The sequence below is a fragment of the Acartia tonsa genome, chromosome 6 (assembly GCF_053477335.1).
Source record: "Acartia tonsa isolate MP-2025a chromosome 6, ASM5347733v1, whole genome shotgun sequence".
NCBI lineage: Eukaryota > Metazoa > Arthropoda > Copepoda > Calanoida > Acartiidae > Acartia > Acartia tonsa.
Genome location: NC_137265.1, coordinates 14,339,010 through 14,366,922, shown reverse-complemented (window position 1 = coordinate 14,366,922; position 27,913 = coordinate 14,339,010). Strand labels below are relative to the sequence as shown.

Below are 27,913 nucleotides of genomic sequence, written 5' to 3'. Positions count from 1 at the left end.
TAAGATCTCGGTAACCACTGAACCGATCGGATTCTACTCTTCAGGGAATATACCTACTGGTCATGTGGTGGTTTTAGGCTATTTTCTTGGGGGGTGGGACACCCTAAACCCACAAAAAAAAACAAAAAAAGCTCCCACCCCATTTTTTTAGGTAGGCTTTAGCAGAAGGTAGCATGTAGCAGTGCCTATTATTTTTTAACAAATTCTGCAGTAGGTATCCTGTAGTAGTGCCTATTTTAAAAAAAACAAATTCTATATTTAATGGTTGACTTTCCCTTACCTCATATTTTGTTTTGAAAATTCGCAGTCGTTCGTAGCTAATTTTTGCATTGAATGGCTGCAAGGAGACTTTAGGTTACCATAAAGATTTAATTTTGCCCTATTTATTATCCTATAATATAAAAGTAACAGGATGTCTGTCTGTCTGTAGCCAAGTTTCTTGCTAAACGGTGGATCAATATGGTTCAGCTTTACACTGAAACTCCAGGTCCAAGCAAGGATAATAATAATTTAAATGGAGGGTTCCACTGTTAAATAAAAAAAGCAAAAGCCAAAAAAAAGTGAACTACATAACCCAATAATTTATACCTATAATGTTTAGAAAGCTAGAACTTAAGCATAATCCTTTTCAGGAGCGTAGAAGACACTCTATAATTTGCTCTACTTGTTTACATGTTGAAGGCTTAGCAAATTGGACAGTCATATCAGTTTATAGGGGCCACAACACTATGAAGTCGCTTTGATTTTTAAAAATAATATAGAAAGTCAATATACATTTATATCTATCGAAAGCACACAGTTAAAAACAATATATAATGTTTAAATAAAACAAAAATATAAAGGCATTGATGAATGTTTCGCTACTGGTAATATCATATTTCTTGTTTTTAAAGTAAACAAAATAATCTTCTTAAATGTTAGGCTTTTTAGAGCAACTCTAATTCTAAACTTCTTTTGAAAGTTTTTATTAGCCAGCTGAATTTAAAACTACTATACTAGTATTTAGGTCTGTCTGTCGGTCAGTCAATTAATAACAATAATTGTTAGATTGTTAGAAATTAAGTCGACCTTCCACTTTCTATTTTAGTTTTTAAAAAAGAAAATGAACGTTTTTTTTTTTTTTTTTTTTGGGGGGGGGGTGTATTTTTTCTCCAGAAGCTATTTATCTTGGTAAGATGAAGGTACCCTCCTCCAAAATATTTATTAACCTTCCCTGGAACTATAAAGAGCTTCCCTGCAAAGGATAACCATATCAGTCAAGTAGTTATCGAGATCTTAGGCTACATAAACATAAAGATATACAAACGCTCCCCCAAAATTAGCTATAAACCTTCTCAGGACCTAGAAAAGCTAGGAGAACCCTATCGGATCAGCGATAAGCGAGATCCTTTAGCACAGACTGAAAGACAAACAAAAATAGATCCTTTTGCTTTTACATTGGGATTAAAGTTTGCTTGTTTATTTCAACTAATTTGAAAGGTTCCGTGATTATTCCCAAAAGAAATGATATCTGTTATTCGTCATATTTATTAGTCTGTAAAGTCATAAATAGATTACAATATATATTTTTAGTATAATTTTCATTATATTTTATAAGTCTTTCGTCTGAGTCTTTAGTTAATAGTGTAAAAAAAAAATATTCTAAAGTTTAAAAAGCAATTGCTTCCTTTTATCTTTTTTTTCTTCAGTTTTTCATCATATAACACCCGCTGCTGCTGAATGGATTCATGGAAAAATAGGCAGCAATGTCTGTTTTTTTTTATTGCAGCTTGATGCGTCTACCAAGCACTGTTTTGTCATTTGTCTTAGGGATTTTTGTCTACAAGTCTTCTATCGTCATTATATAAGGGATATATAATTAGTAATTTTATTCAGGGATCTAAAGGGATAAGACAATGGACGATAAGTTAATAACAATCTCTAAAGATAATAATCAAAATAACAACTTTTCTAGATACCCAAACATAAAAATATTGGGCCAAAGTAAAAGGTTTGAAAAATTGGGTACCAGTGTAATTTACAGTCCAATGTGCCCTCCCTCCAGTAATTTTAATTAATTAAAATAGAGTATTTTTGAGAAAAGAAGGGAAGGGGGGGGCGGTGGTGAAAGTCTTTAAGTTAGTCAATATTTGTCATCGTTTTATGTGTCTGTCTAGTTGTCATGTCACAAAAGCCATCATTTTGTCATGTCATTTGTCATCTGTGTTTGTCACAGTGTCATATTTGATTGTCAGTTTGTCATAGTATTACAAATATTATTTGTTTGATTGAACTTTCTTCTTTTCTCAAGTGTTTGGTGGGGAATCAGATTTCTGAAAATAAATCTGATGTGAATTTAATTTTTACAATTAAGCAGTTGATAAAAAGAACTTTTATCTCAAAATTTAAATCTTATGAAATAATTCCGTACGTTTATTTAAAATAGTCAATAGACAATTTCTTTTAAAATTTGCAAGTTTAATGAGATATAAAGGAATATTTAAGTCTTTTTATCTTTTTTCCCTAGTATTTGAATTTTAAAATTGAGTCATGAATTAGTAAATTGAAAATTACCGTGGATATATTTTTCTGATTTAATATATCTCTATTTTCTCTCTGGCATTTATCCAGGGCTGCTTGCTGGTTATTCAATATCTAAATCAGGATATGTAAGTTATTTTAAGAGTGGATTAAAGTTTGCGAGGTAAATCTTTACAATAATTTTCAGAATGGGTTAAAACAAAATCACATAAGTTAGGACACGGTCTTAAGCAACAGGGCAGAAAACAAAAGAATTGTCATAATCAGCCAGACTGCCATGATTGATTAATTTGGAGAGTAGATTCGGAACTCAAAATTGTTTTAAAAAGGATGACAACATCCCATAGACGTCCAATTTTTACCCCCCCCCAAAATTTTTACCCCGGGGGTAAAATTTGATTGGGGGGGGGGGGATTACCCTCCCTGAAATCTGTTGGCAGGGGTAAATTAAGTTTCCCCCCCTCCAAAATTTACCCTCGGGGTAAAATTTTTGGGGGGGGGGTAATATAAATTTTATTAAATATTTAGTATTAAAAATGCGCGCGAAGCGCGCAAATTTTTTTTTTATTAGAGATTTTTTATTTTGGGGGGGGGGTATTTACCCCCCAAAAATTGTTTTTTTGGGGAGGTAAATACCCCCTCCTAAATGGTTGGGGGTAGGGGTAAATTTTAAATGGGGGGGGGGTAATCGCCCCATTACCCCCCCCCCCTTGTACGTCTATGCAACATCCATATGCATCAAAACAAAATAGCATGGATGGACAAACAGAGAAAGTGAGATATTGAGGTGACATTCAGTTGTCATAAAAAAGAGAGAGAAGGACATGTTTAATGTAGAAAGTTTAATCTTTATATAAAATATATATATATGTTTCCATTCTAGCATGACTGCCATACCGACGAACCAGGTAAGTTGTATGATAGATGATCTTTGGTAAGTGATATCTTTAAAATCTTTAAAAATCAGCAGTTACTAACTAACAGACTAAACGAAAAACGGACGGACAGACAAAGTGAATTAAAGAGAAGCTTTACTACTAAAAACCTCTTTCATAGACTCAATAACATCTTTGTTATGCCCCTGTTGCCCAGCCAACTTCATCTGATTATCCACATTATTGTGAAGCTTATCAACCATCTTCTTCAGTGGCTCTATCACATCTTTCATTGCGTTGAGTTCTCCTTTCAGTCCAGACATGGCTACATTTCTAAAATGGATACATGATATTCGTGGATATATTGACAGAGGAAAATTTGTCGTTAAGTTAGCTGGCTAATATAGACCTAATTTATTCGTTCGGTCATGCAGTAGGAGGGGAGGGGTTGAGGTAAAAGGAGTGGATAGAGGGTACCGTTATTTCAGCCAACTGCGAGCATTATCAGAGTCATGAAAATCTAGTGCAACATTCAAGTAATAATACATATCGATTGTTTTTATAAAAGAGGAATTACCCTAGAATGTCAGTAATTAGAAATACTCCCACCAACTTAAAAAGAAATTTGGTACAGGTTAGCCAAAACAGTTTAGGGATTGGCCCCTATCAAAGAAAAAACTACCCAAATCATTTTCAATTTATTTAAATTTGGGGGGTGGGGGGTGGGGTGATATTTGGTCTCTTAGTACTGTTAGTGAATTAAAGCACTAAAAATCTACATTACCCGCAAGCTGGAATTTTTTCCATCATTTTGTAAATAGTTTCTCTCAATATATTTAGAGCAGTATCTCTTGCCTACAAGAAAATTTATTGAATTAAAACAGGTTCTGAGCTATCACAGTTATCGAATCTCAACGACAAAGATTTTTTTATCCAATCTTGACAAGTGAGGTATTATTGGAAAGAGGAATATATATAGAAAACGCCTATGAAAATTAGAAAATCCGCAGAAATTATAATTGCAAGTTATTTGCAAAAATCTGCAATGCTAATTTGCAAAATTAATTTCATGCCTTAAATGACTTGTTTAGAAAAAATCTTTTTATGAAATGTGTTTATTTATAAGTTTAGAACATACTTAGGGCAAAAAAAATTTCTTTAGTGTTACTTTTTTCACCTTATATATGAAAAAAGCAGTTTCTCACATTTTATATTAAAAAAAGGTATAGAAACAAAAAATATGATTTTTCTTGATGTAAACACAATAATTGGCATAAAATCTATCATCCTAAATGTAAAAATCAGATATAGAATCCTTTTTTAGAGCTAATATAGTGCAAAAAGTAACCAAGACATTTTTGCAAAGTATGAAAATCTGAAGAAAAAAGTTCTTTTTGCTTTTGATATACATATCAGATAAATGTATATAAAATTAGTGATTAAAAACTATAAAACATGTTATAAGTTTTTTCAACACTGTCATTGATTAAATTGCACTGTCAGGTTTAAGAATTACCGAAGTAGTGCATAAAAACCCTTTTTATGATGTAATTAAAAAAAAATAAATGCCAAAAAACCAACTACAAAATGGTCTACTGCATTATAAAAAACGCCTAATTGTTGATTTGAATTTATTTTGTTTAATAACTTAATAAAAAGAGTTTTTTATGTGCTACTTTGGTAATAAGTAAACCTAAAAGTGCATTTTAATCAATGATAGGGTTGAAAAAGTTATAACTTGTTTTATAGTTTTTGATTACTAATTTTATATACATTTATCTGATATGTATATCAAAAGCAAAAAGAACTATTTTCTTCAGATTTTCATACTTTGCAAAAATGTCTTGGTTACTTTTTGCACTATTTTTGCTCTAAAAAGGATTCTATATCGGATTTTTACATTTAGGATGATAGATTTTATGCCAATTATTGTGTTTACAACAAGAAAAAACATATTTTTTGTTCCACCTTTTTATATCATAAAATGTGAGAAACTGTTTTTTTCATATATAAGGTGAAAAAAGTAACACTAAAGAAATTTTTTTTGCCTTAAGTATGTTCTAAACTTATAGATAAACACATTTCATAAAAAGATTTCTTTTTAAAAAAGTCATTTAAGGCATGAAATTAATTTTGCAAATTAACATTGGAGATTTTTGCAAATAACTTGCAAATATGATTTCTGCGGATTTTCTAATTTTCATAGGCGTTTTCTATAAATATTCCTCTTTCCAAAAATACCTCACTTGTCAAGATTGGATAAAAAAATCTTTGTCGTCGGGTTCCATAACTGTGCTATAATAGAACATCATGTATCGTATCGCAAATTACAATAGTTTTATAACAACGATACCTAATATTGTGTACTTGATAACCTGGTTATACAACTTTGGGTACCAGTGTAATTGATAGTCAAATGTTGCTGTGCTACTTATAGACATTTTTGTGTACTTATGATTTATAGATAATACCTGTGCATATTTATCCTGACAGAAAGACAAACTTTTCAAGCTTGCTATTGATTCATATTGAACTTTTATCAACTCATCTTTTCGAATACAGGTCTACAAATTAAGAAATATTTACAACAGAAAATAATTTTTCCACTGTTTTGTAGCTTCAAAGGGGTTCGTTAATCGTTTGATTGTTTATTACTTTAGGTTTAGTTATTATAGGTACTGGGTAGCCCCACAGAGTAAGGGCCCTATAGGCAAATGTTAGATATAGGGGAAAGAACTAGCTACCACATTATTTTTAATCAAAAATATTGTAGGGGGGGATTCAGTGCTCGACAGGCCCTTTGTAGGAAATAACCAAATGACAGCATCCCAAAGGCGGGGGGGGGGGGGGGCGGTTGATATGTTATGTAGTCTTCTCGAAGAATATTTTGAAAAATTTACCTGTATTGAGGAGACATCATGTGCCAATAAGTCTCTTACTTGGTCCTAGTTGTTAAAAAATATCAATAATTATATGGTTAGTAATCATATGTATAGGGATAAGACAATGGACGATAAACTGATTAATATATATTCATGCGTGTTTGGTAATTTTTTACTAATATTACTGACGTTGCTTTACAATTGATCGGTCGGATTGTCGGACAAAGTTGTATATAAAAGCTGCGTTATTTAAATTTACCTGTAAAGCTAATAGCATGTTATCTTTTCCAATTACAATGTCGTTGAAATAATTGGCATTTCTAAAAAAAAATAATTCAAACAACAATTTTTTGGGAGATTGTTAAAGGGAAGGTTTTAGGCTATTAATTTTAGGGTTTAAAATAAATGTAGGAATCAAGCCCCTAGAGGTCTCTAGTGACTGTCTGTGTTTCTGTATCAAAAGATCTCGCCAACTGCTGAGACGATATGGCTCTCCCCGGTTTTTTTTGTTTATTATGTGGGAGGAAATCTTGACGATCCTCAAAAAAATTAATACCGCCTATTCTCAATCATTATTTTTTTGCAACTAAAACTGAGCCGTAATATTTTGAAATTTACCTTGTGAGGTCAAGATTTTGTCTCTTTAACAGATTTATTTTTGTATCCTTAAAAAATTAATTTTATAATGTTCAACCTCAAGATGTACAATTTTTATAATGATTTTAACTTTTTTTATTTCAGATGAAACATTTTCAAAGCAGAGAGTCAGTTATAGAGAAGGTGATCTGGGAATCTTTAATAAAAGGGGGAGGGAAGACACGAAAAGTGAAGGGGAGGTGAAGGAAAAAGGAAGCAAAGTGGAGGGGAAGGAAAAAGGAAGGAAAGTGGTACAGACAGAAGGACCGACAGACAGAAAGAAAAAACAGCCACGAACACTTACAGAGTAGCTTTGCTACTAATGAAAGGTTACCTGGTCTGAAAGTTGATTTTTAAGGAGAGAATTGTCAGGGCAACTTTTTGCTGACATATTTACCATGTTCATGATATCCTTCCCATACAAATTTGAACCCTCCATTGGCTAAGTATAAATAAAATGTATTTTACAAATTAAGACATATTTTTCAGATTGTAGGTTTACTTAATAAACTTACTATAGTGCACTATGATTTCGTGTTATTTTCAGCCACCTGGCTGATTAAGCCGGCTTAAGGAAAACATAGTGTTAAAAATACAGTGTAAAAAAATATTTTCTTCCCAAATTTGAAAATAAGGGTGAGGGGGGTTCTGTCGAACATACTTAGGTTTGGGGGAAAGCACAAATAATTCTTTATTGAAAACATATAAAAAAACACTTATTAAGTTAGTTTAAGCGTATCCGAGTATTTTCAAATTGTGGTTGAGTGACGTACGGATGGACATATCTTAGTTATAGAGTAGCTGCGTTACAATGATTCAACATCAAATAAATATAAATTACCCTATCTTCTATAAGTTTATAAATTGTGTCTTCCAAAGAAGATTTTAATCTTTTTTCTGTCTCCAACAAACTCTCACATCTTTGTAAATCTTCCCTGAAAAGTATAACAAGGATAACAGTTTCTATGCAAGCAAAGTCTATACAATCAAGCGCTGTAAGTTTTTTTTAAAAAGCAGCGTAGAGAATATTGGAAATTACATAAATTTGACAATAAATGTAAAAGTACAGACGTAGAGAACCCGCGACCGTGGCTCAACTTGTAGCGCATCCGCTCGTCGTCGGGAAGGTGATAGGTTCGAATCTCGGTCCGACACCGCGTCATAACTAAAGACGTTAAAAATGGTTCCTACTGCTGCTATGTCAGGTGCGCGACATAAATAGTTAGAGTAGGGGGAATGCCTTGGCCCAAAACAGGCGCAACTCACTACCATGCACAGTTAGGACTTCTCAGACAAAGGTCGTGCAATCAAAGGGTTGGTTGTCTGATGGCAAATGGACGCTTTACACCGCAATCATAGGGCTTAGAGCTGACAACTCTATCCCATATCCATAAGCCACATTGTTACAGAAACACTGACGAATTGTCAGCGGCCTATGCTCCCCCCTGTGGAGTGAAAAGGGCTTGTTACTTTTTTTTTTACAGACGTAGAGAATAGGCTGAGTATATATTTCCGACTCTATTTTGAATAGCAGCCTAAAATATACGATCTATAGTTTCTTACAGACGGACGGACTTTTCAAATTATTGAGTAGCACCTCTACTAAAGAAAAGAATAATTATGAACATAGTAGATTCAAAAATACTGTAATAAGTACAAAAAAATCACGAAACCTATTAAATGTAGTGTAGAAGTATAATGGGGACGGACAGACGACGTAAATATATATGAGCAAAGCTTCTCTATAAATAAACACTTACTTGATCTGGTTGGCTCTGTAAGATGTTGCCCCGTTATTTAGGTCCGTCTCCAATTCTTTAATTCTCAAATCCTTAACAAAATATATTAATTAGAAATTCTTTGGTTTAGTCAGTATTATTTTTTGCCCAATAAATTGTCCTTTTACCAATGGAAGAAGGGGATATACAGTAAATTACGCTAGCACCCAGTTCTGTAACCACTTTATCTAATTCGTTAGCTAAAAAACTTTGGGTTCATTATTTAATTTTAATTTCTCGTATTCATTCGAATCCGGTGATAAGGAACCGGTCCTTATCCATACGAAAAAACTATGTCTCGTATTATATCCAGCTTTCTACGAATATTAAAATGTACAATCATAAGATTAAAACCAGTTTTTTTAGCCGGTGCCTCATAATTGTACATTCTATATCCGCGTAAAGCCGATTATAATACGATGCGAGAAATAACTATTATTAGTTCCAAACTATGAAGTAGGTTTAAACTTTAAAACAAATAATTAAAACCTAAAGTAGAGGTAATTTTGTTTATCATTATTGGGGACATATTTCAATTTATCGTCCATTGTCTTATCCCTTAAGATACTTTTATATTACCTTTCTCGAGATTTCAGAAGTTTTCTGTTGTAATTTTACTTCATAGAAATTAATCTTTTTTTCCAATTCTAAATTTCTATTAATTTCTTCTTCTGTAGAATGTCGGGCAGTTTTTAACAAATCTTGGGTTATACTAATTTTATTAAAAATATAATCGTTTTATAAAAGTAAAAGGATGTTTGTCTGTCTTGTGTACCGAAGGAACTCGCTAACAGATAAACTGATATGGTTATTATACAATGTAGCTTTTATAGGTCCTGGGAAAGTTTAAAACTATTTTGGGGAGTGTACCACCTACCTCCCTAGAGATATCGCCTCTCGAAAAAAATAATTCCCCGTTAATTTTGTTCATATTTTTAAAAGCGAAGCTTTTCTATAATTAGGGTCGGTCCGTCAGTACGTCCGTCCGTAACGGATAGCTTTTTTCGTTAATTTAGGCATGTTAGAATTGTCCTATCGATTTCAAATTTTGCATGGTGATTCCTTTAGTAGTTAGGTACGATTTAGAAAGCGTAGCAACTCTATAATCATTACAAAAATGTCCGTACGTCCATTTTAAACATGTTGATTTTTTTACTTTTTTAACAACAAATTTTTATGTGATCTAATTATCCGATTGATCTGATTTTTGGTATATTGATTCCTGGGACAACAAAGTATAATGTTATAAGCGAAGCAACTCTATAATCAAGTTCTAAATATGTAAGTATGTTCATAAACATTATTCTGTATAAAGCAATTTTTCAACAAATTTACTTACAATTTTGCTTCAACTCTTATACATTTATATTCTGATTATTCAGTTCTGACACTATATAAGTGTTTATGTCCGTTTGTCCTACCGTTTCAGTGCTTCGCTTTTATGGATGTTATCATCCTTGTTCTTTTTAAAACTAAATTAAAAATGTGGTCAGTTTTACAACTAATAATATCTATCTACAGAAGGGTAATTTAGTATATATACAATTGGGGTTAATTTTCTTCTCCATTAAATCCCTTATAACATTCTCTATATTATGTGATTATATTTTTCCCTAATTTCTCTTCTCATAGAATCCTCGTTTGATTTCAATGATTTTGTCACATCCTGCATTTTCCTATTCTTCAAATATTAAACAAGATTGACAACATCCATAAGTAGCGAAGCACAAAAAATCATAAAATGGACAAACGGACAAAGTGAGTTAGATTATATGTTATGGACTGACTGAAGGACAGACAAATTAAGGTATAAAGTACAGCTATTGGAGAAATATAATTTTTTCGGTTGCCATTTGAGTGCAATCCAGTATACAAGGTACTTGGTCCGTTAGTCTATCAATCATGCTACAAAAGACCTCTGAGATGGGTTTTTAAAAGATGCCGCGTTTTTTCTCGACAATTTTTACGCTATGAATAACAAGCGCGGCATTCGCGAAATCTAGACAGAGTATACAACTATTTATTTAATTATTTCGCTTTTGTTGGTACAGCCTTTTTAAAAGAAAAACAAATTATCTTAAATCCATTTTTGCTGCATATTAATTAATATATCTTTTTAGAGCTATATTAGACATTATACAAATGGCTAAAATAATAATTTTAAAATTTTGAATTCTTAAGTTGTATACTCTGTTTAGTTTTTGCGAATGCCGCGCTTGTTATTCATAGCGTAAAAAATGTCGAGAAAAAACCCATCTCTGAAGAGAAATACACATATAATTCAAACAGACAGACAAAAAACCTAATTGAAGTAATTTTTCATAAAAAAATTAATATACCTCATTTTCTTGAACATCTAATCTTAAAAAATAGATGATTTTAAAATATTATATTTTAAAGTATTAATATAGATAGGTTTTAGGTCAAATTAGACTAAATAGACTTTTACATCCCTTATACTACACTTGTGGCTGTGCCCTAAGCACCTTTGGGTCATTAAATCGAAGATTGAAAAAATAGTCTAAAACCATCCCAGGACCTTTTTGAACTTAATCGGTTAAGTAGTGATTGATGTATTCAGACGTCGTATAATAGGATTGTTCAAATTTCTTTACATACACAGAAATTGCATTAGTACATTTAGTGAAAATTTTGTAATTGGAGAAAGTCACTCAAAAATCCGACACGTGACGTCATAAAAATGAGGGAGATGAGAGGAATAGTGGTATAGAAAAAAAATGGATACTCCATCTTTTTTTATGACGTCACGTGGCTAATTTTTGAGTTACTTTCTCCCCCTACGTAATCAGTTTAGTAAATTAAAATTAATATATGTTGAAAAATCCTCTACCTTGATTTTAGAGTGTCAATAATTGACTCTTGATTCTTTATTTGTAGAAGGAGGTTATCTTCAAAATTTCTCAAGTCTATGCAGTTACAATTTAAAACTATTGAAAATCATTTATTTCAAAGTTTATAAAGCATCTCTATAAATGTTCTTTCCAGGAATAAGGGATAGGAAACCTGGCCATAAATTAGGTCCCGGCCTGGTTTCGAAAGGGATAATGCAACATTTATCATTTCCTAATTAAATGACTTCATTGGAGGCAGGCTCCTATTGGCCACCGCTCTAAATCAATAGTGTTCGGTAATTTTGGCTTGTTTTGTACCAACCAATAGGCAATTGGAGGCAGCCAATATAAAAAAACGGGGCAAAGTGCGCATCATAAAAAACATTCAAATACAAATAAATTTCTGCTTCTAAACTAATAACAATTAAAATATAAACATGTGTTGCTCGATCACATCAACTGGTATTATCCTCTTAGAATTTTTTTTTCAATTTTGAAAATTTGAGTCCCCCCCCCCCCCGACAGCGAACTATGAACTCTGATAGTAATGATATAGGCCTGAAATAATATTTTGCTACGTTTCCCATCCCTTATCCCTGGTTCTTTCCCCTGACTTAAAGACTCATTCAATCAAAATAAATTTGTACTTGCATAAAGTTACTCTTTGTCGGTTTTCCAGGCAGTAATGCTAACAAAAAGTTGTTTATACTACCTGTTATTTCATGCACTAAAGAGCCAGAGCTTAGTAAAACCATTTTATCCTAAAACAGAATAAGTTTTTAGCAGCGAAGCTACTTTATAATTCACAATGTCCGTCCGACCGTCTGTCCGTCCGTCCGTCTGTCCGTCCGTCCGTCCGTCCGTGATTAATGAATTGGGGGAAACGTGATTTTCTCGGCTCCTATAAAAGATAGAAGGCTGAATTTTTTGACAACATTTCCATCCTTAAGGAGCACAATTAACTATAAAACATCAATGGCGGTCGGACTTTGTAGCAGGTTTTAGGCTATTTTTTTTATTTTCCAAATTTTCCCCATATCTTTGGTGTTTATGGTCTGATTTTCAAAAATTTTTCAGTTAAAGATATTAAAATCAAATTTCCCGTCATTTAAAGAAAACAACAATTACGGTCAGACTGCCTTTTTGCAGGTTTTTTGGCTATTTTTATATTTTTCACATTTTTCCCCATATCTTTGGTGTTTATGGTCCGATTTTCAAAATTTTTTCAGTTAAAGATATCAAAATTAAATTTCTTGTCGTTTGAAGAAAACAACAATGACAGTCAGACTGCCTTTTTGCAGGTTTTTGGCTATTTTTATATTTTTCACTTTTTTACCCATATCTTTGGTGTTTTTGGTTCAATTTTCAAAAATTTTCAGTTTAAGATATTAAAATTAAATTTCTGGCGTTTTAAGAAAAGAAACAATGGCGGCCAAACTGCCTTTTAGCAGGTTTTTGGCTATGTTTGACATATTTCCCCATATCTTTGGTATTTTTGGTCCAATTTTAAAACTTTTTTGCATTAACAGTTTCAAAATATTTTTTCCCATTGTTATGTGCATCTAGTATGTAATTTACTGTAACCGTCTTCATCATACAAAATAAAACAAGGTTTCGTGTTTATTTTCATCAATAAATCTATTCTTGATTTTAATAAATACACTTTAAATCTACAGCTACGTATTCCCATCCACAATTTTTTTGTGCTTTGCTACTTATGGATGTCCTTGATTGTAGTAAAGCACTCTATAAATAATTCACTTTGGTTCTCCGTTATTCCGGCAGTCTGTAACGCTAAGGTTGATTTTCTCGGCTGCTATTGAAGACAGAAAGCTTTAAAAAAATAAGTTTTGTTTTTTTCTGATTTTATTGGATTTCTTTTTTTGTTATGACAAATAATCATCTGTTAATTTGTTACCTTATCTAACAGATACAATTCGTTTTGTCCACATCTAAAATCCTAGTACAAATAAATTTCATTATTATCTTTTTTTATTTGATGGGGGATGATTTAGATAATAGCCTAAACCCTTTATTAGCCCCATGTAAAATATGGAAGATAAGCGTAGCCGTTCACGAGATTGTAACGGACAAACAGACACAGAAAGAAATCCAGGTACTTTATTATATATAGTATTCTTAATTAAGGATTAAAACGGATGTATAAATGTGATTTGTAAATCACTGACGTGACGCAATTTTTTTAATTTACCTGGTTTTGTAATTTGATATCCTTGCTTTTCAAATATGACAGGGTGTCCGTCAATAAAGTATCATATTTTGTCATTCCTAAATATATGCATATTACTAGACCAAATATGACAGGATGTCCGTCAATAAAGTATCATATTTTGTCATTCCTAAATATATGCATATTGTATACTTGATCAAATATGACAGGGTGTGCTTAAATAAAGCATCATATTTTGAATTTCTAAACATATGTATATGACAGGGTGTCCATAAACTAAGTGTTATATTTTGTAATTCCTATATGTATTTATATTGTATACTTAATCAAATATGACAGGGTGTGCTTAAATAAACTATCATATTTTGTAATTCCTAAATATATGCATAATCATATTGTATACTAAATATGACAGGGTGTCCGTCAATAAAGTATCATATTTTGTAATTCCTAAATGTATGTATATCATATACTTGATCAAGTATGACAGGGTGTCCGTCAATAAAGTGTCATATTTTGTAATTACTATATATGTATGTATGTATATATTTCAAATCTGACAGTGTTCGCAAAAAAGCATAACAATTTGATTTATTTCGATCATTTAAAATAGTATTCTGAAAGTTTGATAAAAAATTAAAAATATGAATTAGAAAATAAGGGACAAATGAGAGCGAGATATAAGAATAACCAAATACTTTACAGTCAAATCTGATTAATAAACATAGGAAAAATATTTTTACCTTCTTTCGGTGGAAATGAAACACTTGTATTTGAAGCAACGGCTGAATTATAGGTATTTGAAAGATTTTCTCCATTTGGTGAATTGTTATTTTGTGGTATCTTTGGATCTTTAACTGCATTAGCATTGATTGCTTTGTTTTGGATGTTTATTTCTGTATGAGGGTTTTCATTTGTAAGACTAGGAAATTTACTGATGTTATCTTCTTTGCTATCAACCATTAGTAAATTTGAAGTAGTTTTATTTTCATTTGTGTATTTTTCATAGGTTGCTTTTTCTTTTTGATTAACAATATCTTTTTCTGTTGTTGGTTGATTTATGGAATGTTCATCATCATGTTTGATTGAAGATTTTATAGTGTTAAATTTTCTGTCTGCTATAGTATCATTATTTGAAATAAGATCATTTAATAGATTATCAATCTTAAACTCATTTACTTCAATTTCAATTTTACTTTGATGTTCTTTTACCTCTTGTTTTTCATGCTCATTATTGTTGCTCTGAACCAAAGAATAATTATTTACTGGAGAAGAATTATTTTGCTTGATGATAGACTCAGAGCTCTTTTCTAAAAAATTGTAAGGACTTGCAGGTGGATGTAAGTTTACTCTGTTATGTTCATAGTCATTGTCAGGTTTACCATTGGATTTAGATGGTTTATCATCATAATTTTTTGGAAAATTTGAAGGTACAGTTGTTGATTTATTAATTTCATTTGCACCTTCATGATTTGGCAGTCCTCTGGAATATTTTGGTTCTAATCTTTCATTGTCATTTGGTAACATAGGTCCCATCCCGTTGTGAACTTTGTGTTCTTGGGGTGCTTCATATTTAGGCAACACAGGTTTAATCACAATTTGGCTTGAAGTGGGTGGATGTGATGGTAGCATATCATCTCCAGAATTTTGAAAAGATGGTTTATGAGGAATTATTGAAGTTTTATTTTCACTGTGATTAACAGACATAACATTTGGTGGAGGCGTGGGCTTGAGGTTGCTTGGTTTTGTGGGTGCTTCAGGATGTTCATGTGTTGCTTTAATGCTATTTTGATCTGCTGGTAATTTGTGAGTTGTTTTTATATTGTTATGATCTTCTGAAAGTTCATGAATTGGTGGAAGGTTTTTATTTATGCTTGAAGATGGTTTTTGATTTGGGACCATTTTATTGTTGCCTTTTTGATTTACATGAGGTGGATCAGTTGGCAACTTATTATGGTATATAACTTCATGTGTTGGCAACATTAGTTTTTCAGTGTGGTCCTTTGTAGGTGCATGGGTTGGTGGCTGAGGTTTGATTCCATTAGGGTTTGAATAAGATGAATGATTTGGTAGCTTTGTTTTAATTTCATTTTGGTTCAAAGATGGCGGATGAGTTGGTAATAATGGAATATGCTCCATTGTTTTTTGTTGCTCTTGTTTAGGAGTAGGTGGCAATGCTTTGTGTTGCCAGCCTGGTTGCCAGGCACTTGGCATAGGCAACAAATTTAGAGACTCAGAAGTTGTAGGTTTAGAGGGAGGTTTATGAACCAGGTTCAAATGTTGACTCATGCTTAAACATATGATGTTTAAAGATAAGGAATTATTTTAATAATTAGGATGAAAACAACAGCATAAATATTTGCTAATCAGCCTGTCTTTCATCTATTGTAGGGTTCCCTTTAAGTGCGTAGCTAGCACATTTAATAAATTGAAAATAAGAGATTTGGGGGGGTGTTAGTGTATTTACTTTATGCCTAACCTGGGGCCTTTAACTGAGGTGCCCCAACCTTGCAGGCTACCCTTCACCCATTATAACCTATACTGACTTAGAATGAAACACACTAACCTAACCCGTGTCATATGTCATAACTAAAAAGTAAATGGGGTGTAATTTTGTTTGCTCGACTAGGTACTAGGGAAACATCCAATTAATTTTCTATTTCTACATTCGTACTTATATTTTAAACCTCCCTTTTGAATAAAATTTTTAAAACAATTCTTCAAAAAAATTCAAAACGTATTTAAAAGTAGGGGGTAATCTTAATTGTATATCAAATGTACAATTCATAAGATACCAACCTTTGATCTAGAAGAAAAGTTTTACTTCTATTTTGAATTGGATTATTATGTAAAGAAGTGTTAGGCTTTTCATCATACCTAGAAATCAGAATTTCTGTGTTTAGCAGGAAGGAAGGGAACATTAGACTTTAAATTATAAAAATGGCATATCAAATTCTATTCATGCTCTCTCATTGGTTGGCTTAAAGATTTTGGCACATTTATTCAATCTTCTGGGTTCGTTCAACCTATTAGTGGTCAATCTTTTTAACCAAAAATGTTAATACAGGAGGGCTGATTTTGCGAATCATCATTTGGGATGTAAATCAATTTATTATCTATTGTTTTATCCTTTTAGGATTAAAGGCTTTAAACCCTGACTTTAGGTAAGGCAATCTAACTCTTAGAAATAATACAGAGTGACCATTTTTACTCAAGCAGCCGAAGTTTCATTTTCACAATAAATTGGCAAATCAAAGTTGTTTTTTTGGGGGTGAAGGGATTATATTCCCCTCTAAAAAAAATGTCTTACCAAAATTTATCAGCGTGCTATGCTCGCTATTTAAATGCAAAACTGCCATTTGTTGAATTATTTATGACAGAAAAAAACTAAACCTGGATGGTTGATATTTATTTTCTCCTGGATCCAAATCACAAATAACTATCTAAAATATTGGCCGCGATAATAAACAGGGCAGCATGTGTCAATAGCAATTAGAATATGTCTTATTTCATTCTAGAATATAAAGTAGTAAGGTTTTTTTTTGTCTGAAGCTAAACGTACATCTAGCGAAATACTGTTACACGGGGGCGTTCAAGCTTTTTATTTTGGGGGGGTATTTACCCCCCCAAAATTGTTTGGGGGGGGTAAATACCTCCTCTTAAATCGTTGGGGGTGCAGTAGGCACCCCCAGGGTAGGGGTAAATTTTAAATGGGGGGGGGGGTAAAATGAAAAAAAATTTGGGACCCCCAAATTCGTTTGGGGGGGGGGGGGTAATCGCCCCATTACCCCCCCCCCCTTGGACGTCTATGGTGTTACAAATTATTATGAATATTTTTTTTAATTACCCCCCCTGAAATCTGTTGGCAGGGGTAAAATTTGTTTAACCCCCCAAAAATTTACCCCCGGGGTAAAATTTTTTGGGGGGGGTAATTTAAATATTATTAAGAATTTAGTATTAAAAATGCGCGCGAAGCGCGCAAAAATTTTTTTTGTTAAAGATTTTTTATTTTGGGGGGGTATTTACCCCCCCCCAAAATTGTTTGGGGGGGGTAAATTTTAAATGGGGGGGGGGTAAAATGAAAAAAAATTTGGGGGGTGCCGTAGGCACCCCCAAATTCGTTTGGGGGGGGGGGTAATCGCCCCATTACCCCCCCCCCTTGGACGTCTATGCTGTTACAAATTATTATGAATATTTTTTTAGGAAAAGATTTTTATAAAGCTTGGGTTAGTTGGTTTTAGGCTATAATTCTGACCTCTTTGAGCCTTCTCTAAAAGGAGAGATTCTGTCTGTCTTTCCGTCCCTTAAGATCTCGGTAACCACTGAACCGATCGGATTCTACTTTTCAGGGTATATACCTATTGGTCCTGTGGTGGTTTTAAGCTATTTTCTTGGGGGGTGGGACCCCCCCACCCCAAAAAAAAATAATTTTCTTGGGAACACATTAGACCAAGCACCAGTAATACTTTTTTTTATTAATTATCTCTTAGGGCACAGCCCCAAGAGGCTAGAGGCGAAGCCGCTAGTTATATATATTATAATAGAATCTTTTAATTTTTTTCCCTAAAATTATTATAATACCTATTTAAAATTAATTTTCAACTTTGACACTAATAAAAATATGCTATTGGGTTTTTTCATAAAAAGAAATGAAAATAGTTAGCATTTTAACATATATGAAAATTAAAAATAAATTAGACACCTAGCAAGCAAAATATTTACTAAAAATAGGTGCAATATTTGATTGCCTGTATTGTTCTAAATATTTTATGCCTTTCCACTTTGTAAAGTTTAACAACCTTTCTCATACATTACAAAAAAATTACTAGATTAACAAGTAAAATAGAAAGAAAGTTGTTTTCTCGTATTCATTCGAATCCGGTGGATAGGAACCGGTTCTCATCCATACGAAAAAACTATGTCTAGCATCGTATTATATCCAGCTTTCTACGAATATAAAAATGTACAATTATGAGATTAAAACCAGTTTTTTGGCCGGTGCCTTCGGCACCCAGGGGCTAAAAAAAACTAGTTTTAATCTCATATTTGTACATTCTATATTCGCGGAAAGCCGTTTATAATACGATGCGAGAAATAGCTATTCTGGGTAGGGAGATGCATATTTGTAAATGGGGAATATCTTTACAAGGAGCAGGGATAGATATTTAACGATTTTTATAGATTTAAATTAATATATATTTCCACGGGCGCATTCACTAGTATTATATAAAGTAGTTAGATAACTTTGTATGTATCTTAATATTTTAATTTTATCGATTAGGTTCTCCACATAGGAAAGCTTTACTTAGATCCTAGGATGGTTTTAGGCTATGTTACTTTATATTTAAGTCTTGATATTCTTCGGGCTATTTTTCGAAAATAGAACCCTAGGTGCTAGGGGCCCAGCCGCTAGTTACTTTGTAATCTAAATTTACCTTTATGCAAAATGTAAGTATTAGCCGGTAAATCATGATATGAATATTTTAATTCCTCGTCATTTTTTCATTATCTAAAAAAATATATACTTTTTGGTGAGATATTCTATTTTAAGGGTTTGTAAATAAATTAAATAAGGGAAGAAGAGTTTAAGTTTTGTATGCCTTACCCCTGAAGGGCTACCTTGTTCAAATTATAACCTATCCAAGCCTGATGTGAAACACAAACACAAGAAAAACTGCCCTTTTTTTAGTAGCGAAGCTACTCTATAATTCACTTTGTCCGTCCGTCAGTCAGTCCGTCCGTCCGTCAGTCAGTCCGTCCGTCCGTAACGCTATGGGGGAAATGGGATTTACTCAGCTCCTATAAAAGATAGAATGCTGAAATTTTTTGACAACATTCTCATCATTAAGGAGCACAATTGACTATAAAACACCATTGGCGGTCGGACCGCTTTTTAGCAGGTTTTAGGCTATTTTTATATTTTTCACATTTTTCTCCATATCTTCAGTGTTTATGGTCCGATTTTCAAAATTTTTTCAGTTATAGATATCAAAATTAAATTTCCCATCGTTTAAAGAAACATCCATAAAGGCCAGACTGCCTTTTTAGCAGGTTTTAGGCTATTTTTATATTTTTCACAATTTTCTCCATATCTTCAGTGATTAAGGACTGATTTTCAAAATTTTTTCAATTATAGATATCAAAATTAAATTTCCCGTCTTTTAAAGAAAACAAACATGACGGCCAGACTGCCTTTTTAGCAGGTTTTAGGCTATTTTTATATTTTTCACATTTTTCTCCATATCTTCAGTGTATATGGTCTATTTTTCCTAATTTTTTAAAGTTAGGCCTGATTTTCAAAAAAATTTCAATTATAGATATCAAAATTAAATTTCCCGTCTTTTAAAGAAAACAAACATGACGGCCAGACTGCATTTTTAGCAGGTTTTAGGCTATTTTTATATTTTTCACACTTTTCTCCATATCTTCAGTGTATATGGTCTATTTTTCCTATTTTTTTAAGTTAAGGTGATAATAATTAAATTTTCTGTTGTTTTAAGAAAACAACTATGGCGGCAAGGATGCCTTTATTCAGGTTTTTGGCTATATTAATATGTTTTACATATTTCCCCATATCTTTGTTTTTTTTAATCCAATTTTCAAACTTTTTTGGGATATCAGTATCAAAATAAATTTTCCCATTTTTATGAGCATCTTTTATGTAATTTACTTTGACCATCGTCATCATACATAATAAAACAAGTTTTCATGTTTATTTTATCCAATAAATCTATTCTTGATTTTAATGAATACCCTTTTAATCTACTTGTACGTATTCCAATCTACGATTTTTTGTGCTTCGCTACTTATGGATGTTGTCATCCTTGTTTCAAAATAACTCTTTTGGGTGTTCTGGTTATGTTCTGATCAATGTAGAATATATGTCCGTCCGTAATTAATGAATTGGGGGAAACGAGATTTTCTCGGCTCCTATATAAGATAGAGAGCTGAAATTTTTTGACAACATTCTCATCATTAAGGAGCACAATTAACTATAAAACATCAATGGCGGTCGGACTGCTTTTTAGCAGGTTTTAGGCTATTTTTATATTTTCCAAATTTTCCCCATATCTTTGGTGTTTATGGTCCGATTTTCAAAATTTTTTCAGTTAAAGATATCAAAATTAAATTTCCCGTCATTTGAAGAAAACAACAATGACAGTCAGACTTTCTTTTTGCAGGTTTTTGGCTATTTTTATATTTTTCACATTTTCCACATATCTTTGGTGTTTATGGTCCGATTTTCGAAATTTTTTCAGTTAAAGATATCAAAATTAAATTTCCTGTCGTTTGAAGAAACCAACAATGACAGTCAGTCCTTTTTAAAACCTTTTTGCATTAACAGTTTCAAAATATTTTTTCCCATTGTTATGTGCATCTAGTATGTAATTTACTTTAACCGTCTTCATCATACAAAATAAAACAAGGTTTCGTGTTTATTTTCTCCAATAAATCTATTCTTGATTTTAATAAAAACAATTTAAATCTACTTCTACGTTTTCCAATCCACAATTTTTTGTGCTTCGCTACTTATGGATGTTGTCATCCTTGTTTATTAATAAGTGGGTTAATCCAGGGTAACGAGTACAATTATTAAAGGTTAAGAAAAATTCTTTGACAATTAAAATTAACTTGAATGTCATCTCTTGATAAAACTATCAAATTTTTCACACGTTAAAAAATTACAGTAGTGTCTTAAAGAGCAAAGATAAAAATAATGTAAATGTAAAAACTGTAGAAGAATGAAATTTGAATCCTGGTTAATGATTTATAATGTTCTTTACGGCTTTCATGCCTAATTTCTAATTTTCTGACAATAATTAGGGGCGTGCACCATAGACGTCTAAGGTGGGGGCCCATCCCCATCAAAATTTGAAACATCTCATTTTGCCTCCCCTCCCCCCCCAAAAAAACAATAATAAAAGTACACTAGATTACCCCCTCAAAATTTTCTTTAATAGAAGTTGGTCTAAAAAATCTACTTTTGTGTGTATTTATTAGGGATGTGAATTCTCCACCCACCTATCTTTGACAAATTCTGTTTAACTTAAAAAAAAACAAGGTTGACAACATCCATAAAATAGAACCTCTAAAATCAGACGGTAGGGCAAACAAACACTAACAATTGTAGAGTGTCAAAGTTCAATAAGCAGAATAATAATTTAAAAATCAAAACAAAATATTCTGCCTTGTTGTCATAGGAATAATTGTTCTAAAAAGCAGATAAAAAGTATATTATATGTACTATAAAAAAAATTAACCTACCTCATTGTAAAAGCTTCGCTTATAAAAATAATACACATTTTTGATTTTAATTTTTATTTAAATTTTTACAATTTTATAACATATCACAGACTTTTTTTATTCATTTACAAATTTTTATTTTTACATATTTTGAACTAAATTCAAATCTAATTTATGCATTTCTGGTAAGCCGAGCGTACTCGGCCCACGGGGTAACGAGTTCGGATTCAACGGGCCCTAGCCTTTAAGTATTCTACCAAACAAACAAGCAGGATTCAATCATACAGAATTATATATTTAAACTGAATAATATTTACAAGTTATGGTTACTATATATATACAACAAAAATATGACAATAGTTAGGTTTGAAGGGGGTGTGGGGCGCTAGGGCTTAGCGCTCGACGGTAGACAGGCTGTGGGGGCAGCGGTGGTAAAAGGGGAGGCAGTGCCTCCCGATTATATAAGTGCATGATGGACTCGTGATAATTGCATGTTCAAGTCCCCTCCCCACATTTAGGCAGGCTTAGTTTGACCGCCGGGTGCGGGGTTAACAGCGGTCATGAGATGGATAGTGATATAATAGGATTAGTGCGGTGGGTTTGTTATCATAAGTCACAGCGAAGCAACTCTGTATTGGGCCTGTCCGTATGGGTGTCGTATTACCACAACCTCCCCTTCAAGGGTTGCGTGGCTCTTGAGACACCAGGCCTTGAACCTGGGGATACGACAGCCGGCTCATGCGCCGGACAGGCAGTTCCTGGGGCACAGCTCGATGGAGGACAGCTCGGGCTACACAGGCTCCTCGGGACACTCGTTGCTCGGTCTGACTGTGGTTGGTGATCAGCATTGTCAGCTCCTGGTTGGCTTCTAGGCGTGGGTTGGCCACGGCCAGGCCTCGCCGCTGGAAATTTTGCCTCGTCTGCAGGATCAGTTCTGTCTCGGCTGGTAACTGGACACGGAGGCCTAGGCAGATTCTGGTGGTTCCCAAGGGTGGAATGGTGATGGCAAAGGGCGCATAGAACTCCATGGGGGCGCCTGCTTGGTTCAGGTTGCTTGGCCTCCTAGCTCCTACCCGGATGGGGATGGCTGTCATCAGCAGGGGGCACATGGCTTCTTCTTCTTCTTCTTCTGGGGCGGCTTCTTCCATCGCAGTGGCTGGCTCTCCTCCTACAGGTCCGCTGCTGGCTGGCAGGTTCTCCATGTCTGCGTCAGGGTTCCAGATGGCATCTCTGAGTGGCTCTGGAGCAGGCGGCGGCGGCGGTGGTTCGTTGGGTTGCTCCTGCAGGTTTTCCTCCACTGGGTCACGATCTTGGCCGCTAGGCTGTGGGGCGGCTGCGGCTGGCTGGTGCACTGGGAACTCTCCTGGGTTGCTAGCTGCGGGCGCCGCCGCTCCAACTGGCAGCTCGGTGGCATCCTCGTCGCCGTCCACGTCAACTTGGATGTCCTCTGGGATCTGGTGGGCAGTCACATCTCCAGTGTATTTGCGCAGTCGGCCTACATGCGCGGTAACTTCTGAGATCCTGGCTACTGGAGAGGCAGGTTTGATGACATAATGGACTTCTGTAGCTTTCCTCACTACTTTCCAGGGGCCAGTCCATCTCTTGGTAATCTTGGCTGCCTTTCCTGGCACCAGGCGAGGGGCCAGGTACCAGACCAAGTCTCCAACCTCATACTTGGCCGTGCCTTCGTAAGCTGCCGCGCTCCTCCTGATGGCTCCCTCCTCCTTCTGCTGGATGGCATCATAAACTGCATAGTAGCGCTGCAACAGAGCTTGGACGTTGGCTGGAACTGAAGCATATTCGGTCTCTGGCAGCCGTAGCACCATGTCCACCGGAAGTTTGGCCTCTCTCCCAAAGAAGGCCAGGAACGGGGTCACACCAGTGGATCTACAGGCCTTGGTGTTGTAGGCAAAGGCGATGGCAGGCAGGTGGGGCTCCCAGTTGTTATCGTCTCTGTCTAGGAACAGGCGCATGCCTGTGTTGAGCGTCCTATGAAACCTCTCCACTCGGTTGGACTGCGGATTGTAGGGTGGTGGATGTGTCAGGCCAATCTCAAGACGGGAGGCCAGTTCCTGGAATACCTGGCCGGTAAATTCCATTCCATTGTCGGAATGGATCTTCAGGGGGCATCCGAACGTGGCCAGGTGGCGGTGCAACAGGGCTTCAGCCACCGTGAGGGTGCGCTTGTTGGGGATGGCGTAGAGGCTGACAAACCGGCTAAATCCATCTTGGCAGGTGAGGATGTAGCGGTTCCCAGCTGGAGTCTCTGGCAGTGGCCCCACCAGGTCGATGAATAGGACTTGCTGTGGATACCCCTGGCGGGAGGGCACGTGAATCCCCTGCTTCAGCCTCTCCTTGGTAACTTTCTGGACACACTCAGGGCAGGTTTGTACCATCAGGCGGACGTCACGGGCTAGGTTGGGCCACCAGAAGTGCATGGCAACGCGGGCGATAGTTGCGTCCATCCCAAAGTGCCCAGCCATGGGGGTCCCATGGGCTAGAAAGAACGCATCCTGCTGGAGGGCCGAAGGCAGCAGGTATCTTGTCCTCTCTCCCGTCAGAGTCTGGTCAGTGGTGGTGAGGCAGCCATGTTCGTCAAGGCCCAGGGCTGAGAAGCGGCTGGCGTACTGCTGCTCGTCTCGTTCCTTGCCACGCAGCTCAGCCTTGGTTGGGGCCTTGCCATCAGCCACCCATTGGCGGACACGGAGCAGGAGGGGGTCCTGTGTCTGGGCTTCCAATACTCTAGCTGAGTCCAGTCGGGCGGCAGGAGGCCGGCTAGCTGCGGGCTCCCCTAGCTGGGCCAGGTTGTGGATATACTCAGCCTGCTCTGCTAATTCTTCGGCGCTAGCCGTTGGCATGTTGGCATCTTCCCGGCGGCTGAGGGCGTCGGCGTTGGTATTCTGGGTGCCAGGCCTGTGGCAGACGGTAAAGTCTAAGGCCGCTAGCTCCTCCTGCCAGCGGGCCACCATCCCTGTGGATGTGTTCAGTGATTTCATCTGTAGCAGGGCAGAGGAATCAGTGTTGATCTGGAAGCTGCGGTAGGACAAGATGCCGTGGAATTTTCGGATCCCATAGATAATGGCGGCCATCTCTCCCTTCCAGGACGGGTAGCGCGTCTCAGGGTCGGTTGTCTTGCGCCCCACGGCGGCAATCAGCCTCTCCTTGCCCTCCTGGCATTGACTCAGTATGGCAGAGAGGGCGCGGCTGCTGAAATCTGTGGTGAGCTGGAACACTGCTGGTAAATCAAACCTGGGCGGCGCTCGGATGGGGGCCTGTCGGAACTTGTCCTTGAGTTGCAGCAGCTGGGCTTCCATCTCAGGTGTCCAGGTTAGGGCCTTGGCCGTCTTCTGCCGATTCATCTCATATGTGAGGTCTGCATACTCTGGGATGAACAGGCGGTAGTATCCAAAGAAGCCCAGCAACGCCAGCAAATCCTTGGGGGTGCTAGGGGCTGGCCAGTCCAAGATGCGGTCAATATAGTCCTCTTGCATGGCTATCCCCTCTCGGCTGAGGGTGTGACCCAGATAATCCACCTTGGACCGGAACAACTTGGTCTTGGCTGGCTTGAGGCGGATCCCTCCCCTGCGGTGGGCTTCCAAGACCTCTCGGAGCCTGGCCAGGTGGGCCCAGGTATCCTGGTGGAAGGTCAGGACGTCGTCAAGGTATGACTGGAGGTTGGCTGTGCCTAGTGGGTTTAGGACCCCTGCAATAAACCTGGAATAGACAGACGGTGCCGTAGCCAGGCCAAAGGGCATCCTTTTCCATTGATACAAGCCCCTGGGGGTGGTGAAGGCGGTGCAGGGCCGGCTATCCTCAGACACACGGATGGTGTAGTATGCGGCCACCGCGTCTAGAGCACTGTAGACACGGTGCCCGCCAGCTCGTTCCACCAATTGCTGGATCCTAGGCAGGGGGTAGCTGTCCAGCTCCAGACACTTGTTGAGGGCCCTGTAGTCGACGGCCCAGCGGGTGCTCCCGTCCTTCTTCTTGATGGGCACCAGGGGGCTGCTCCAGGCGGAGTCCGACGGCTCTATGACTCCTTCCTGCAGCCAAGTGTCCAGTTGTTTCTCCAGTTCAGCCTCTTGCCGCGGGTTCAGATCCCTAAATCTCTGGCGGATCGGCTGGGTCCCTGGCTTGAGGCGCAGCTGCAATTCAACCACATCTGTGCAGCCGGGGGTAGAATTGGAGAAGACGTCTCTGTACTCTGACAACGTAGTCCAGACCTCCTTCTTGAGTAAGGGGTCCTTGCGTAGGAACTCATTGTCTTCCATCTCCAAGGCCTCCCACAACTCTTGCATGTCTATAGGCTCAGCAGGTTCTTGGACCGAGTGGAGACGCGGGGGAGGCGTATCAGAGACTTCCAGAATGTCAGGTTTGACCAGCTCTCCTGCCACTGGGAGGCCAGCATCCAGCAAGAGGGGCACCTCCCCCTCATTGACCACCAGTACTCTAAACACAGTGGCAGAGCCAGGTCTGTGGGCATACAGGCCCTCTGGAATAACAAGGTCCTCCCCAAACCTCTGTTCTGGGGCAGCTAGTTGAATGGCATCCTTGGTGCGATGGCCTACTAGCTCAACAGGGACTGCCATGACCCCGCGGCCAGGCAGGACCACCCGCTTGGCTGTGCGGAGCTGGGGTGGTTGACCGTCAGTTGGAGTGACAGCGCTCAGCCTATACGTGGCTGGTGAGGGGTCAGCCTTGGCTCCGGGACCCACCGGCCGCGACTTGACGGGCTCGGCTTCTGGAGAGGCTGACGTGTCGGAGCCAGGCTTGGCTCCGGGGGCGTCCGGCCACGATTTGACGGGCTCGGTGCTGGGAGAGGCCAAAATGCTGGGTCCAGCTTTGGCTCCGTGGGCGTCCGGCCGCGACTTGACGGGCACGGTGCCGGGAGAGGCTGGGGCCTGAGAGTTGAGTGTGGCTCCGGGTACATCAGACTGCGACTTGACGGGTCTGGACTCGGGCTTGGCTGGTGGACTGGCTGGAGGTCCCAGGTAGAGGGGGCCCGGTGGACACGGCTGGCCGTTGATAAAAATGTCGGAGGAGAAGATTGGTTCTGGAGGGCTGGCAATCTCAGGAAACGTTGTTGGCAGGCTCTCCCTTGGCACCTTGGGCACTGGGGGCAACCCCATGGCTAGCAGGTTAGCGCCCTTGTGTGCGTTGAGCTCAGCGTCCACCCAGTGTGTGCCTTTCTCAACCACACGCGGCTGCTCAGGCAGGGGGCCTGGCAGAGGCCCCTCATAGCTTAGCTCTCTCTCGGCTGTCTCCCGGTCAATGGGGACGCCACGGAGTGGGATAAACTCCCCACGCGCCCACAAGCAAGGTGGTTGCATGTCGAAACAGAGCCTAGTTCCGAACTCCTTGAGAAAATACCCACCCAAGTTAAGAGGGTGGGAGAGATTTCGGACCACAGTCACGTGGTATAGATGGAGTATAAGAGTGTGTGAAACTGCCATATATAACTCTTTTAATTTTCCAATTACCTGGAGGGGCTGGCCTTCCTCATTAGCAGTCAGGATCTGGGTGTTGTCCGGAATCAACATGCGTTGCACGCCCATTGCGTGCATGAGGTGCTCAGAAATTACAGCAGACCCTGGTACACGGTTGCCAGAATCAACCATGGCATCAACCTGTACATGCTGGGCAGGGTCAGGAGTAGGAAACCTCACCCTGATATGGCAGGGGAAGTGGAGGTCCTGCCCTTGAGACAAGGGGGCCTCTCGTTCGGCTGGGGTTGGCAGAAACTTTGGTGGTGGCCGCACCGCAGCTATGGTGGTATCGCTTACCATGGTGGCTTAGACTGTAGCTTCGAATCACTAGAGCTTATTAATTATCACTTGGTCAACAATTTTATATTTATTTTTATCACTTGGTTGACTTTCTATACACAATGATGTGTTGTTATCACTAGGAGCTCTAGGTGTGATTCTGGAAGCAC

The 27,913-nt window shown here is 37.3% G+C and overlaps 1 protein-coding gene across 2 annotated transcripts; it reads right to left on the bottom strand.

Moving 5' to 3' along the window:
• Positions 1 to 1,511: 1,511 nt before the first annotated feature.
• On the bottom strand, positions 1,512 to 19,245 carry LOC145321929 (uncharacterized). 2 transcript variants are annotated; one of them, XM_080163590.1, is made up of 22 exons: positions 19,170 to 19,245; positions 17,128 to 17,177; positions 16,534 to 16,611; positions 14,478 to 16,024; positions 13,756 to 13,832; positions 13,462 to 13,503; positions 12,256 to 12,304; positions 11,543 to 11,618; positions 11,031 to 11,052; positions 10,312 to 10,372; positions 9,271 to 9,410; positions 8,674 to 8,744; positions 7,755 to 7,848; positions 7,248 to 7,355; positions 6,896 to 6,942; positions 6,537 to 6,597; positions 6,296 to 6,340; positions 5,867 to 5,959; positions 4,180 to 4,250; positions 3,566 to 3,728; positions 2,554 to 2,634; positions 1,512 to 2,312 (listed from the first exon to the last, which is right to left on the bottom strand). In XM_080163590.1, exons 1-22 carry the CDS (start codon positions 19,203 to 19,205, stop codon positions 2,286 to 2,288), a joined length of 3,039 nt encoding a protein of 1,012 aa, XP_080019716.1. In that variant the 5' UTR covers positions 19,206 to 19,245; the 3' UTR covers positions 1,512 to 2,285. The 2 variants fall into 2 exon arrangements, with proteins under 2 accessions (XP_080019716.1, XP_080019717.1); XM_080163591.1 differs by lacking the exon at positions 16,534 to 16,611.
• Between the last annotated feature and the right edge of the window lie 8,668 nt (positions 19,246 to 27,913).